Source organism: Chrysochloris asiatica, unplaced genomic scaffold (genome assembly GCF_000296735.1).
Source record: "Chrysochloris asiatica unplaced genomic scaffold, ChrAsi1.0 scaffold00161, whole genome shotgun sequence".
NCBI lineage: Eukaryota > Metazoa > Chordata > Mammalia > Afrosoricida > Chrysochloridae > Chrysochloris > Chrysochloris asiatica.
In genome coordinates, this window is record NW_006408679.1 from 3,558,847 (window position 1) to 3,573,268 (window position 14,422).

The window sequence follows — 14,422 nt, forward strand, 5'->3', positions numbered from 1 at the left end:
GAAGACTCATTAACAACCTGTGATATGCAGATGATACAACCTTGCTTGCTGAAAGTGAAAAGGACTTAAAATACTTACTGATGAAGATCAAAGAGTACAGCCTTCAGTATGGATTGCATCTCAATGTAAAGAAAACAAAAATCCTTACCACTGGACCAATAAACAATATTCTTATCAACAGAGAAAAGACTGAAGTTGTCAGACTTCATTCTTCTTGGATCAACTATCAACACTCATGGAAACAGCAGTCAAGAAATCAAACGACATACTGCATTAGGCAAATCTGCTAAACAAGACCTCTTGAAAAGTGTTGAATAGCAAAGATGTAAGCTTGAGGACTAAGGTGCGCCTGACCCAAGCCATGGTATTTTCAATAACCTCGTCTGCATGCAAAAGCTGGACAGTGAATAAGGAAGACCGTAAAAGAACAGATGCTTTTGAGTTATGGTGTTGGAGGAGAATATTGAAAGTGTCATGGGCTGCCAAAAGAACCAATAGATCTGTGTTGGAAGAAGTGCAGCCAGAGTGCTCCTTGGAGGTCAGGATGGCCAAACTTCATTTCTCATACTTCGGACATATTGTCAGGAGGGACCAGTCAATGGAGAAGGTTATCATGTTTGGTAAGGTGGAGGGTTAAAGAAAAAGGGAAGACACCGCCCCCCCCCCCCCGCCAGAGAGATGGATTGGCAAAGTGGCAGCATCAATGGGCTCAAGAGTGGCAACAATTGTGGGGTTGGCCCAGGATCGGGCAGTGTTTCGTTCTGTTATGTGTAGGGTCACTATGATTTGGTGCCGACTTGATGGCACCTAACAACAACAACAACCATGTGTCCAGCTACCTGCTGACCAGTCTAAAAGGGCTCACAATAGATAGTTTTGGATAAAGTGGGGGGAAATGTAGAACAAAACTCAAAAATCATTTTTAAAAAACTATATAGTCCAGACTTGCTATATAGAGACTGGTAGATCCTCTGGAGATTATGGCCCTTAAACACTCTTCAGGACTAGAAGTGAACTCATCCCTTTGATTTGACTTTCAGCCAAATGATATGCCTAAAGGTGAGTGATAACGCCACTCCTTAGAACACTCAGCCATCTGAGATCAAAAGGGCAGCACTTGCCCAGGGTGTGGCGCTGTGGATTAATGCGCTAGACTGCAGAGTAGGCTTCAACTGCAAGGTCGGGGGTTCAAGCTCACTAGCCACTCCTTGGAAACCCTATACAGGTTGAGTCTATACAGTCCTTGGAAACCCTATACAGGTTGAGGCAGAACTGACTCAACAGCACTTAACAACAACATCAAGCTTAGAAGGCAAGAAGGGATAGGAAAGGAAAATGAATGGAAATGGTAAACATAAGTTGGGAAGATTGCAGATACTTTGTGAGGGATTGCAAATCTGTGTCACTATACATAATCTGGATGAATTGCTAAATGGAAAACCAATTTACTCTATAAACTTTCATCCAAATCCCAAGGAAAATTTAAAAACAGAAAAAGACCATATTCTCTAAGTAGCTTACAAATCTTATTCCAGATATTTGTAAATCTATAAGGAGTCCTGGTATGGAGCTGTGGGATAAAGCATTGGACAAGATCGGTTTGAACCACAGTTGGGCGGGTCAAACTCACCAGCTGCTCCTTGGAAATCCTGTACAGGGTCACTATGAGTTGGAGGAGTCCTGGTGTGGCGCTGTGGGTTAATGTGCTAGACTACAAAGCCATTTGAACTGCAAGGTCAGCAGTTCAAACTTACCAGCTGCTCCTCGGAAACCCTATACAGGGTCGCTATGGGTCGGAACCGACTTGATGGCACTTAACAACAACAATATGAGTTGGAATCAACTCAGCAGAACTTAACAACAATAACATAAATCTATAAAATGTTGACAGCCACTCCGCAGGGACCTTTAATTAATGAGTGACTGCATTTATGGACCTGCTGATTAACACTCGTTTAAACACCAGAAACTGCATTTATAATTCTAATTTCCTTTTTCTCAAATACTAGTTGATCTGACTGACCATTAATCTTTCACATACTTTTAAGTAATGCCCAGAATTCTGGTAAATGTAAAATACAGTGAGGATTAAATAGTTCAACACTCCATACAAATTCAGTAAGATTTCCATATAAAACCACAAGTTTAAATCCATTATTCAATTAGCTATTTTAAATTATAACTACAAGCCTAATCTGTTACTTGAAAAGGCCAAATTCTTTTAAGTATTACAAATATTTAAAATTCCAAACACACATAATTTCAACATAATAAAACACCAATGTGGGTTTCATTTTCTTACCTATATGTCCATGTGTGATTCTAAATCTTTCTGGGGTTAAAGGAGACTTTTCCACTAAGGAAACTATTACCTCATCCAATGATTTTGAGATTACCTTCCCAAGCAAATTTTGAGATACCTTCTTAACCAGGTACAAAAATGGCTTGGAGGCCATGTCTGGCTTCCTCTGGCTTCACAAGGGAGGAGAATCAAACTCAAAATGAGTCCAAGGCCGATTCCTATGAGGCAGAGGCATGCCTCTTCCCTACAACCATCTTTGCCCTCTTCTGACACCAACTATCCCTCCCTACAGCACTCTCTGCTTCACATCTGGGTTCTATAATCCATTGCAGTGGCCACACAGAGCTCATAGACAATACTCACAATTATGGGGTTTATTAAGGAAGTGAGCAGTGTACAATTCAGAATCAGAAATAACTCAGGACGCAACAGACTTCCAGTCAGGAGCATCTCCTTCTGCTGTACTAAAGGCACGCCTTGCTCTTGTGTTCGGCTTCTCAGCCGTGTGGCCCACGGGACTCTTCCCTGCTCAGGCAAGTTTTACGAAACTTCTTCACCAATCTATCAATGCCCAAAGGGCACATTTTAGAAGCCAGCCTCCTGCCTGTAGGCACTCAGCTTTACTTGGTCTATGGGCCAGGAAGCCAACAGCTCTGCTGTCTCCCCATACTGCTGCCTCTGCTGCCATTTCTGCTGCTGCCGCTTTTCTAAGCAAGAATCTCATGCTCTGCTCACAGCTCTTCTTTCTTGATGGTCCTGAAATAATCTGTTCCTGATTCTGAGATAGCTCCTTTTAAACCTAACAGGATGGAAAAACTAGCCAATTCCAGCAGCATTAGAGTCCTGTGCACCCTATTTGTATGGTTCGATCCAATCATTTGGTGAGAGTTAAGACAATTTTGGATAGAAAAGCCATACACCAAGTAAATTCACAGCACTACTGGGTAAGGCTGAGGGACAACCTGGGATACAATTGGCAAATGAGGTCAAGAGCTGAAGACAGACAGGGCCATTTTTCTTAGATTCTTTACCTACAGGCTAAGCACTTCTGACCAAACCCAATAGCATGAACTTTAACTGTCAAGAAGGGGTGAACCCAGCCAAGTCCAGGCCCAGCCTGAGTCTGAGCTCCATCCTCTCAAAGAAGCCTCGAAACCCTGCTTAGGGAAATTACAGTACTGGACTACATCCTGTACTTGATTTTGTTTTTTAAATGATGTGTTTTACTGTCTAGCTTTAAGGATCACAGGGCTCGTTGGAATTTTGCATTCTTTTTGTATTTGGGTAGGATGCTGTAGGATAGGTACTGGACTGCAAGATCAGTTTGGTGATAGGTTCACACTCACCAGCAGCTCTTTGGAAATCCTACACAGGGTGGCTATGAGTCGGAACTGACTTGACTGCACTTAACAACAATTTATATACAATCCAATGGCCACTTAATTGGATTCTGAGTTGCTCCAACTTTGTCTGATTCTTAGTTACCTCACACAAGAAGGCCGTTCCCATGACACAAACCTCACCCTCCTGTTGGGAATTGGAAAGCTTACCTTCAATCTTAGTCTTGAAGTGAGGATACCTGTTGAGAATCTCCACCTGCTTCTTCCAATCAAATTCATTCCTCCAATAGGAGATGACTTTCTTCAGATAGTTGGAGTTGAAACCATAGTGGAAACAGCTGTCCTCCAAAGGCCGGCTTAAGCGGGTCTTATCAATCCTCCAGTGTAAGTCCTGAAGGAGTGGAGCAAAGCACAAGAGCACGTGGGTTTTCGGGAAGACAGTGCAAACCATGCAATGCTAAAGTAGTGGGCAAGGATGAAGGCTGGCAGGTCTGTATTCGGCTGGTCTCAGGGCCGGTCAGGGTTATCTCAGAAGATGTCTCCTTGTTTCCCACAACAGTGACTTTTCCCAAAATATGAGGTGTTCTTCATTTTCAACTTCAGGTTTACTTCTCAATTTTCATTTTTTAAATATATGAACAACACACTTAGGTAAATTTAAAGATGAGCATATGCAGCAAGAAGTCCTGGTGTGGCGATGTGGGTTCATGCACCAAACTGTAAAGTCACTTTGAACCGTAAGGTCAGCGGTTCAAGCTCACCAGTCACTCCTTGGAAACCCTACACAGGGTCACAACGGCACTTCACAAAAACAATAGCATATACAGCAAGGAGTCCCTGGGTAGTGTAATTGGTTAATGTGCTCAGCTGCTGACTGGAAGGTTGAAGGTTTGACTCTAGCCAGAGGCACTTTGGAAGAAAGATCTGATGATTTACTTCCAAAAAAGCAGCCACTGAAAACTCTGTAGAGAAATATGTAGCAGTCTGCTTCTGTAAAGATTACAACCTTGGTGGTCCTACAAGGTAAAGGTAGCGAGGAATCAAATCAGTGGCAGCAGATCTGGTTTGGGTTTAGTTGGGCTTATGTGCTATTTGAGAAGGAGCTCTCTCTTCTTTCAAGCACCAAGCAGAGTGCCTGCTCACAAGAAGTGCCCAAATACCCACAGAATACAGAAAGAGTGGGTTAGGGACACTCAAGGTCCCACTCATCCTCTTGTGCTGCTCAAGTCGAGCTCTCTGGTCACCCCACCCTACTGACCACTGGCCTCCTGACTCCAGCCCTGTGCAGTGGAGAGGCCAGCAACTCTGGAGTGAAACCAGCCTCAGCTCAAATCATTCTGCTTATTCACTTGGTCACTTTGGACAAAGTGCTTTTATGTCTCTGAGCTTCAGTTTCTGCCTGTGTACAAAAGGTACAATAGTTCTCACCCTACAGGATTACCATAGAGACTGAATGTGATAGCAATGGCTTGGACACACAGTAAATGTCTTCTCAGTGCCACCGCCTTTATGCCGGTCAGGATCCTGATCACTTTCTCTCCTAAGCTCACCCTCAAGGTTTCTGCTGCGAAGCAAAAGAGGTGAAACAATTGCTTTCTTTGATGCACTTAATTGTATTTATCTGGCACCCACTCTCCTGCTTGGGCACCGGAGGGGCTTTAGGGGAAAAAAGGAGATGCAGAGCAGGGAAGGAGGAGGACCGGAGTACGTAAACCAGGTGACTGTCTGGAGAACCTGTGCCTGCTCAAAGGAAAGAGTAGACATACTAAAGAGAGGGGCCTCTTCCTGAGACCCCAGGCCCACCCCATCTCAGAGAAACCACAGAACTGCTCAGAAAAAAGGTGCCTTACGTCGATTTCCTCATCCGAGGTTTCCACCTTGAAGGGGCGGATGCTCTCGTCCTCCCCAGTGGTGGGTGTCGTTCCTGGCCCCCACCACCCATATTCAATGGGCAAGGTTTCTTCCTTGTCCCGGGAGACAAACCAATAGATGACAACGCCCAGCACCAAGGCAAGGAAGATTTCCAGCCACATGACTCCTGCAAGAGAGGGGAGATTCCATCAACAGAGACCACTGGGACCACCCCTGGAACCAGAGACACCAAACTCCCATGAACTCCCACCCAACCACTGATCTTATGTATTTCTTAACTAAAAAATTATAAGCATAATACAGAAACATTGGGGAATGAAAGAGAAATCATCCAAAACCCTACTCTTGCTAAGTGTTGTAAGTTGGTTCCAAGTAACCCTGTATAGGGTCTCTGAGGAGTGGCTGGTTGTGGTTAACAGTTCAAGGCTTATCCTACCACACACAACCAGGACCCCATAACCCTACTAAGCTGCACAATTATTTGAACTGGAAAATATGAGTTGAGGTTGGCCTCTGACGGTTTTTAGTATCACACCTTCCTGTCTGCAACCTCATGTATCTATGAGGGACTTCTGCTCCATACATGTGTGAGAGTCTCTCAATGCCCTAGCCCCATGGGAGGAGGGGTGGGCTCCGGAGAAGAATGCAGCTCCTGTGGTTCAGCTCCCTGCTTTATCCCTCTTTGAGAGGGGCTGGTCCACAGGACACCTAAGGGCAAGGAGAAGTCTGAGTACTACACAGTTAGGTCCGGAACCTGTCACCACTCACATCTCCGCTGTGTGTTGATGCTCATTTGTCTGAATCCATCTTTTTTTCTCAGAAAGAGAAAGGAGGTGAAACCCAATACCTGGCAGATCCTGCCCAACATTGTTCTCTAGCTTCTCATCTTCCGCATTCCCAGGGAAGTAACCGCAGAGGACAAGTCAGAGGTTAGAAGGCGTGGTGCAGGTCACAGCGCAGTTAGGATGCAGTGGGGGAGAAAACGCTGGGTCTGACAGCTCCTGACCACATCCACCCCAGCACCCCCACTACTGAGTCTGTCTTGGAGGCCCTGGCCCTGCTGGGGAACCTGTGTGCTTTCAAGTCTCTGCACAGTCTATGTGACACATGTTAGATGTCCAGGACCCTCCCCTGGACCATCGCCTCACACTATTATGACCGAGACAGCTTACCAGAAAGGCAACCTCCAACTCCATGACTCAGGCCACCAGTTCATGTCTTAGAACGACTACTGCATTCTGGACATTCAGGGTGAAGAGTAAGTTTACCTCCTTCTGGGCTATAAAACTCAAAAGCGACTTAAGGTTTAACTTTGCTTACTGCCTGCAAGTCTACATGCGCCCAACTGGGAAGCAGTATGTGGTATTCTGACGCCTGCTCTGCTCCCAGCCGGAAGGCAGACACAGCTTTTCTCTTTTAAGCCCAAGTCTGACCCCAGGTGTCTTACATATGCCTACTGAATGGCTGTGTGGCTGATGTAAGCACTCCTACAATTGAAACAAGGTAAGGGATAGCTAAGGAGATCTGGTGGTGATGGTGGTGGTTGTTAAAATGCCATCGATCAGTTCCGACCCATAGCAACCCTATATAGGGTTTCTGAATAGCAACAGATGAGCTTGAACCACCGACCCTGCAGTTCAAACTGACTTTGCAGTCCAACGCATTAACACATAGTACCACACCAGGACTCCTGAACAGTGGTTAAAACAGCTGCTAACTTAAAAGTCTGCATTTCAAACTCACTAGCCACTGTGGGAGGAAGATTGAGAAGCAGTGGAGGACACAGGCCCCCAACAGCAGGAGCATCAATCTGGGCAGGACTGTGTCTGACCTGGTCAGTACCCCACTACACTTACCCAAGCAAGATGCTCAGTCAATATTTGTGCAAACAGCGTGTATGTGGTGGAAGCAAACAGTCCCGGTTTGGCATGATGTTCTATAAAGGGAGCTTCAAGCATACTGAAAGAGAGGTCAAGCAAATCCAAAGTTCCCAAGAGAACTTGACAAACTGGTCTCTTAACCTGACTTCAACAGCAAGGGACTAAGAGCTAACTTGTCACTGCCCTTTGGAAAATAAACAGCCAACTTTTCCTTTTCTGGGCCGACGGATCCAGTGCTCTAACCCTTTGATGTCTCCTTGGGAAGTGGGGTAAGCAGTTCTGCACACCGCCACACTCGGAGTCTATAGAGGGCCTGCCCCATCCCCACTATTGCCTCACTGAGACCAAGTGTCCCATCCACCTCTGACTCAGCAGATTTGATGTATTATCTCCCTGGACTTCAAACAGCAAACTGAATTGCATTGGCCCAGAGTCAAAATGCTGCAATGATCAGTGCTCAAGAGCCCATCTCAGTGAATGGGCAAGGTTCAAAGCAAGGGCTGGATACAAACCAAAGCAAAGTAACAGTCTAAACAAGAAATTTAAAAACCCATTATCTGCCCTGTAAGATATTAAGAATATAAAAACTTGGCTCAAAGACAGGACTTCAGAGCCATCTCAGATTACTGAGTAGGCTTTGTTGCAGGTGTGTTAACATACAATCCAGTTACTGCCCTCTATTTAGTGTTATTGTTACCAGTTGCCATGAAGTAGGCTCCAATGAAACAGTGCCTGGTTCTGCGCCATCTTCACAATGGTTGCTAAGTTTGAATCCAATGTTGCAATCACAGTGTGTATTTTGAGCAGCTTCCAACTAAGGAGACTTGGAGCACAACGTCAACAATATTCTGTTGTCATCAATATGGTTTTCATTGGCTAATTTTCAGAAGCAAACTGCCTGGCCTTTCTTAGTCTAGACGCTCCACTGAAAGCTGTCCACCATGGATGATCCTGCTGGGCGCTAAAATACCAGCGAGTTTCCAGCATCACTGCAACATGCATGCCACCATAGTAGGACAAACTGACACATGGGTGGGTTGGCTTAATAGTGGGTGTAAGTGTGCACAAGGTGCTCTAGATTAGCCATGTACCAGGTGTTGACTGTCTGTAGGTAGGCTTTCAGAGATAGGATAAAGCAAGATAGATGCAAAGCCACACACCAAAGAGCCAAAATTCATCAAAACTGACTGTCCTTTTTACTTATTTCAGGCAAGGATCAGAGCAGGTAAAGGCCTTGCCCTAAACTTGTGGCAAGTATAAACATTAGAATTTGAAAATTAATTTCCCATCTGTCTTTTGGTGTTGCAGAATCCTGCCCCGATCTCATTTCCCATCAACATCTCTTCTCAGTCCCCATCATCAGACCTGTTCTCTGGGACCTCCCAAAACACAGAGCACACAGAGCAATAACTATTCAGGGCTACAGCCTTCTGCCTCAGCATGTCTCCTAGGCCTGCAACTCTTTCCTCCCCAAAATATTGAAATAACAATAAACAAAAAGTCCCCCCTTCCTGGGCACAAGAGGAGCTGAGCTTCAATGGAGGAGAAGGTGGGTCAAGGAGCTCAGGGCTTTGCTTTTGCCTGGGAAGACGGAGGGCCTGGAGATGGAACAATCAGCGTTCAAGCTCCACTCAACCTTCTGCTTAACTCAGCCACACACTCCTCATCTGTAACTTCTTAAGCTAGTTACCATGGAGTTAACCTTGGCTCATGGTGGCCCCAAGTGGGTCAATTGACCTGCACTGCACAGGGTTTTCAGTGGCTGAGCTTTCAGAAAGGCCAGGTCTTTTTTCCCTCCTCATCTGTAAGCTATGATAACTACTGCCCCAAGGCTGAGGGCATGGAAGAAGAACTGGGAAGTGCCAGGCCCACAGCAGGCTGGTGCCTGTTGTGCCAACCTGTCCTCAGGTCCGAGCCCCTCTCCAGTGCTGCTGTTTATTTGGGATATGAGAAAAAAGAAGGTTTGAGGTTCAATAACAAGGGCCTTGATCTGTCTGCCCAGCTCCCTGGATCAAACGGTCTTCCTATTCTTCCCCAGGATGGCTCTTTGGGTTGGGCCAGTGGAGGCAAAACCCACAGTAGGAGGCTAGGGATAGGGATTGTTTACTGGGAACAAGTCCTCCTAGTAGCAATGGGCACAGGTCTGGAGGGGGAGGCACTGGGTAGCTGACAGATCCAGTCCTTCCCAGGCCTCTCTTACTGGAAGAACAGGGTTACAACAGCCCCCCTCCACAGAGCTGATGAATTGATCAGAAGCCTCAAAGCCAACCCCCTCACTTCGGGAAACTGAGGCAGTGGAGGATGTAATTTGTCCCAGGTCAGGTGGTCAAGGACTGCACCCCAGGGATAAAGGGGAAGTCCCTGGGCTCCAGGCTAGCTATGATAACTGCTCTAGGGCAGGTTCTTCACCTTCAGGCACTACAGATATTTTGGAGCAAATAGTGTTTTGTTGTGGGGCTGTCCTGTGCATTGCAGGGTATTTAGCAGCATCTCTGGCCTCTACCCACTAGATACCAGTGGCGTGTCCCTCCAAGTCCCCCCCCACCCCAACTCCCCTCATACCCACTAGTTTGTGACAACCAAAAATTAGTCAAATGTCTCCTGAAGACCCAAACCACCCTAAATTGAGAATTAACTGCTCTAGGCCAGTGGTCTGACTTTCAGATATGTTAGAATCACCTGGGGGAAGTGATTAAACTCAGAGCTTCTGATTCAGTCATTCAGAGGAGGGGAGAGAACTTGCATTTCTAACAAGTACACAGGTGTTGCGGCTGCTGTTGCTGATCCAGGGACAACTCTTTAAGAACCCAGCTCTAGACTAAAGCACAGGCTGTATGCTGGGCTCTCTCTCTTGCTCCTGAGATGGGCGGGCCCCAGCTGAAGCTAAATGAGCTTCTGCAGACTCAGAAGAAAAGCAAAGAGGACACCTTCTCCACTTACACAGTGCTTACACTGGTGAGCGGGTCCCCTGCAGGAAGCAGGACACACAAGCTACTCTATGGGAGTGGTGGGCCCCATGCCTCTGGATCAGTGGTGTCCAGGGCTCCCTCAGAAAGTTGAAGGAAATGCTACAGCTCTGGGGGTGCCTCCTGCTCCCACCCCAATCAGACCTGTAAAAGGCTTGGCAGCTCAACTCTCAATTTTAGCCAACTCTTTGTTTTCATAAGAGAGGCATCTAGAGAAATTCTTTAACTTGCTCATCTTGCCAGCTTGCCCTGCAAGCTGAATGCTTAGCTGGACAGAAGGCACTCCACACTGGAGCCTGAAGCCACACTGGATGGCTTCTCTGTCCCTGACTGACTTCAACCTAAGGCACACTTCCCTTGTCAGAACCCTTCAGAAGTGAGCAAAATCCATCCTGTCCTCCATGAGCTGCCCTTGATCCCATGTGGCCATTTCCCCCATTCGGACCTGTGGCCTCGGGCTCCCTCGGGGTAATCAATTTGTGTCAGTTAAATCATTCAGTACTGGCAGCACCTTGACCAAACCCAACCACTGCCATTAAGTAATTCCAACTCATAGAGAACCTATAAGACAGACTAGAACTGCCCTGTAGGGTTTCCAAGGCTGTAAATCCTTATGGAAACAGACTGCCACATGTTTCTCCCGCAGAGCAGCTTGTGTATTCGAACCACTAACCTTTTGGTTAGCAGGGCTCTGCACACAGAGGAGCTTAGGTTCTCTGCAGTCACACACATGAGCTGGGAGGCCTGGTTTCCATTCTGTATCTGGCAGACTCAAACAAGACATTTACCTTTGAAATAAAACGTGTTGTTGTTGTTATGTGCTGTGGAGTCGGTTCTGACTCATAACGACCCTATACAGAGTTTCTGAGGCTGTAAGTCTTTATGGGAGCAGAAAGCCTCATCTTTCTCCTGTGGAACAGCTGGTAGTTTCGAACTGATAACCCTGAGGTTAGCAGCCCGATTTGTAACCACTACACTACCAGAGCTCCTTTGAAGTAAAACTAGGTATGTGGAAAATATTGTCAAATATAAATGGAGGCAAGATTCCTAGGAAGAAACTAGGATCAATTCAAAGTAACGCTAGACTTCTATACAGTCTCTTTGGAAAACTGTTTGGTAGTATCTACAAAGGCAAGGACGCTGTGGTGGGTCAGTGGACATCCAGGATTTAACTGTGTTCTTCCAGCACAGTGGCTCTGTAGGATAAGCACTGGACTTCTAATTACAAAGCCAGTAGTTTGAGCCCACTAGCCACTCCAAAGGAGAAAGATAAAGCTTTCTGCTCCCACAAAGATTTAAAGCCTCACAAACCCTATACAGGGTTGGAAATTCAACAGCACTTAACAACAATAATAAAATATGGTTAGGCCATGTTGTACAGTGATATAATGTAACAGTTATGTAATGATGCAGTCATCTTCCATGATGTGAGCTGATGTCAAGGGCTTAGGGGGGATGCAATAGCCTTAATGAGATGACAACCCTGATCCATGTAAGCAAAATCACCCTGAGGTATGGCCTGCGTCACTGTTTGTCTTACAAGAAATAGAAAAGTAGAAAGGGAGCGGCACCACCAAGAAAGAAGAGCCAGGACCTGAAGTCTCTGCACTGTGAACCTCCTAGACTCGGGAAGACTGATGCCAAGATATGTGTAGCTCTCCAGAACCAATAGGGAGAAAAAGCCTTCTCCTAGAGCTGGCACCCTTAATTCACACTTCAGCCTCCTCTACAAGAGAAGAAATGTCTGTTTGTTAAAGCCTTCCACTTATGGTATTTCTGTTAGAGCAGCACTAGTAAACACTGGACCGCAGGGTTGGTTTGAACCACAAGATAGGCCATTCACACTCACCAGCCGCTCCTTGGAAGCACTGTACAGAGTGCTATATATGAGTCGGAACAAACACGATGGCACTTAACAACAAGAAGAAGATAATAAGACTGTGGTAGAACTCTTGACATCAGTGCAAGAGACCCAGGTTTGATTCCCAGCCAATGCACTTTCCACACAGTTAGCAGTCTGTCAGAAACTTGAATGTTGTTATGATGCGAAACAGATGTCAGCGAAGCTTCCAGACGAACACAGACTAGGAAGGAAGGACTGGCACCTACTTCTTAAAAATCATCCAATGAAAATGTTACAAATCACAACAGTCCAATCCATAACCCACCACAAGGATGGCACAGGGTGGGACAGTGTTTTGTTCTGATGTGCCTGGGGTCGTCATGAGACGGGAGCTGACTAGACAGCAGTTAGCAACAACTAAAGTTGGATGTATACAAACTCTATGTAATATGGGTCATCAAAAGTTGCAAAGTAGAATGTTCATAACAGCACTGCTATACTAGACAAAAACTAGAAACAACCCAAAAGTCCATCCACAAAAGATTATAGTATATTCTCACCATAGAATCTTATACAATAAAAATGAACCACCTGTACCCACACATAACAACACGAAAGACTCTCATAAATGGTACTGAGCCAAAGAAAGAGATGCAAGAATACACACACCAATAGGATTCCATGTATATACAGAAAAAAGACAAGGAAAACTCAACTGTGGTGACAGACAACAGAATGGTGGTTCCCTTTGATGTGAGCTTGAACCGCCAACCTTGTGGTTCAAACCGACCTTGCAGTCCAGCACATTAACACACAGCACCACACCGGAACTCCTTATTAGGTGGTTTAAATATTAAGTGGCTCTATCATTTCCCAATTTGGAGGCACTGGACAAGGTACCAGATCTTTCTGTCTATCAGTGGCCTTATGTGTAAAATGGAGATAATTAATGCCCACCTCATAGGTTCACTGTGAAGACTGCCTGGTTCAAAGCAGGTACACAGCAAATACATATTCCTTTCCCTTCCCCTGGATCCCTTACACTGTGTAGATTGTTCCTCCCCCTTCCCCTGTATCTCTTATAATGTATAGAATGTTCCTCTCCCTCCCCCTGGATTCCTTATACTGTGTAGAATGTCCATGCTGGAAGAGACCCGAGTCTGAAGCAGCCACTGCGCACAGAAGGAGTCACTTAGACACTTGTGGTCCCAGAACCTCTGCGTCTTCTTGTGTGCCATCACCAAAGAAACTACGAGGCATCTTACAGCTTCAGGGATCAGTGTTTTTCGAGACATATCCCTGGGGTAGTCACTGCTCCTCTTTTCTGTTTTTGAAAAATTACATTCTCAGCATTAGTGGGCAGAATTCTGTTTGTTAAGCTTCATGTTTCGTGGAAAGCTGTATTTGTTCTGTGTGGTCAGTTCTTGCTGCTACAGAAAACATTTGAGCCCCTTAAAACATTAATGTTAGGAGGCACCATGAAAAATTCAGATGTAAGAAAATACAAAATGAGAGTGCCTGTTTTGTTATGCTAGCACCTGAAATTAGAGCTTAAATGACCCTCCAAAGTTCCAGAAATAAATTTTATCCATTTAGTGTTTTGTTGTTTGTGTCTTTGTAACGGGCTTTTCCTAAACCCTGTGTTGGGATAGTTGGGATAGTGGGATAGTAGTCTTTCTGAATAAAGCATTTTTCTTGGAGTCATGGTGCCCGCCCCAAGGAAATGATTAGCCTGCTGAGTTGGGGCAATGTTTGCTGGTGTAAAATCCATTATTCTTAATTGCCACTGAAGGGGCTCAAATTTGTTTGATTTTAAACACAATGACTAGGAGCTGATGGTCATTTAGTTCTCAGATGCTTGGCTTAGAAAGAATACTAATGGTAAGAACAAACAAGATGGCGGATCCGGTGGAAGTGTAGCAAAGAGCTCCAACAACAACAACACAGAATACCCGACCAAACAGGCTCAGGGGATGGTCCCAGAACTCTGAACCACATATAAAGGAATACTTAGAAGGTTGGAAGGCTCATAGCTGGGGGAATTTGTGGCAGAAGCAAGAACTCTATTGCTTTCTAGTCCAGGATGCTCGGCTGCTCCAGGAGCCTCCACCTTGGGTGAGATCACGTGGGGGAAGGATCAGAGCTGCCACAGATACCTGGCAGAACCGCTGAGATAAAGGTGTGGACATTCTTTTCTTTTGGTATCTGTTCATTGGCCC

At 45.6% G+C, this 14,422-nt stretch overlaps 1 protein-coding gene across 1 annotated transcript in view; it reads right to left on the minus strand.

The window, feature by feature from the left end:
• The window catches only part of EPHX1 (epoxide hydrolase 1, microsomal (xenobiotic)), a 24,998-nt gene extending 19,323 nt beyond the window's left edge, over positions 1-5,675 (minus strand). The window contains exons 1-2 of the mRNA XM_006871135.1: positions 5,493-5,675; positions 3,853-4,033 (exon numbers count right to left, since the gene is read on the minus strand). Coding sequence (XP_006871197.1) covers positions 3,853-4,033; positions 5,493-5,675 — 364 coding nt within the window. The remainder of the gene's footprint in view (positions 1-3,852; positions 4,034-5,492) is intronic.
• Between the last annotated feature and the right edge of the window lie 8,747 nt (positions 5,676-14,422).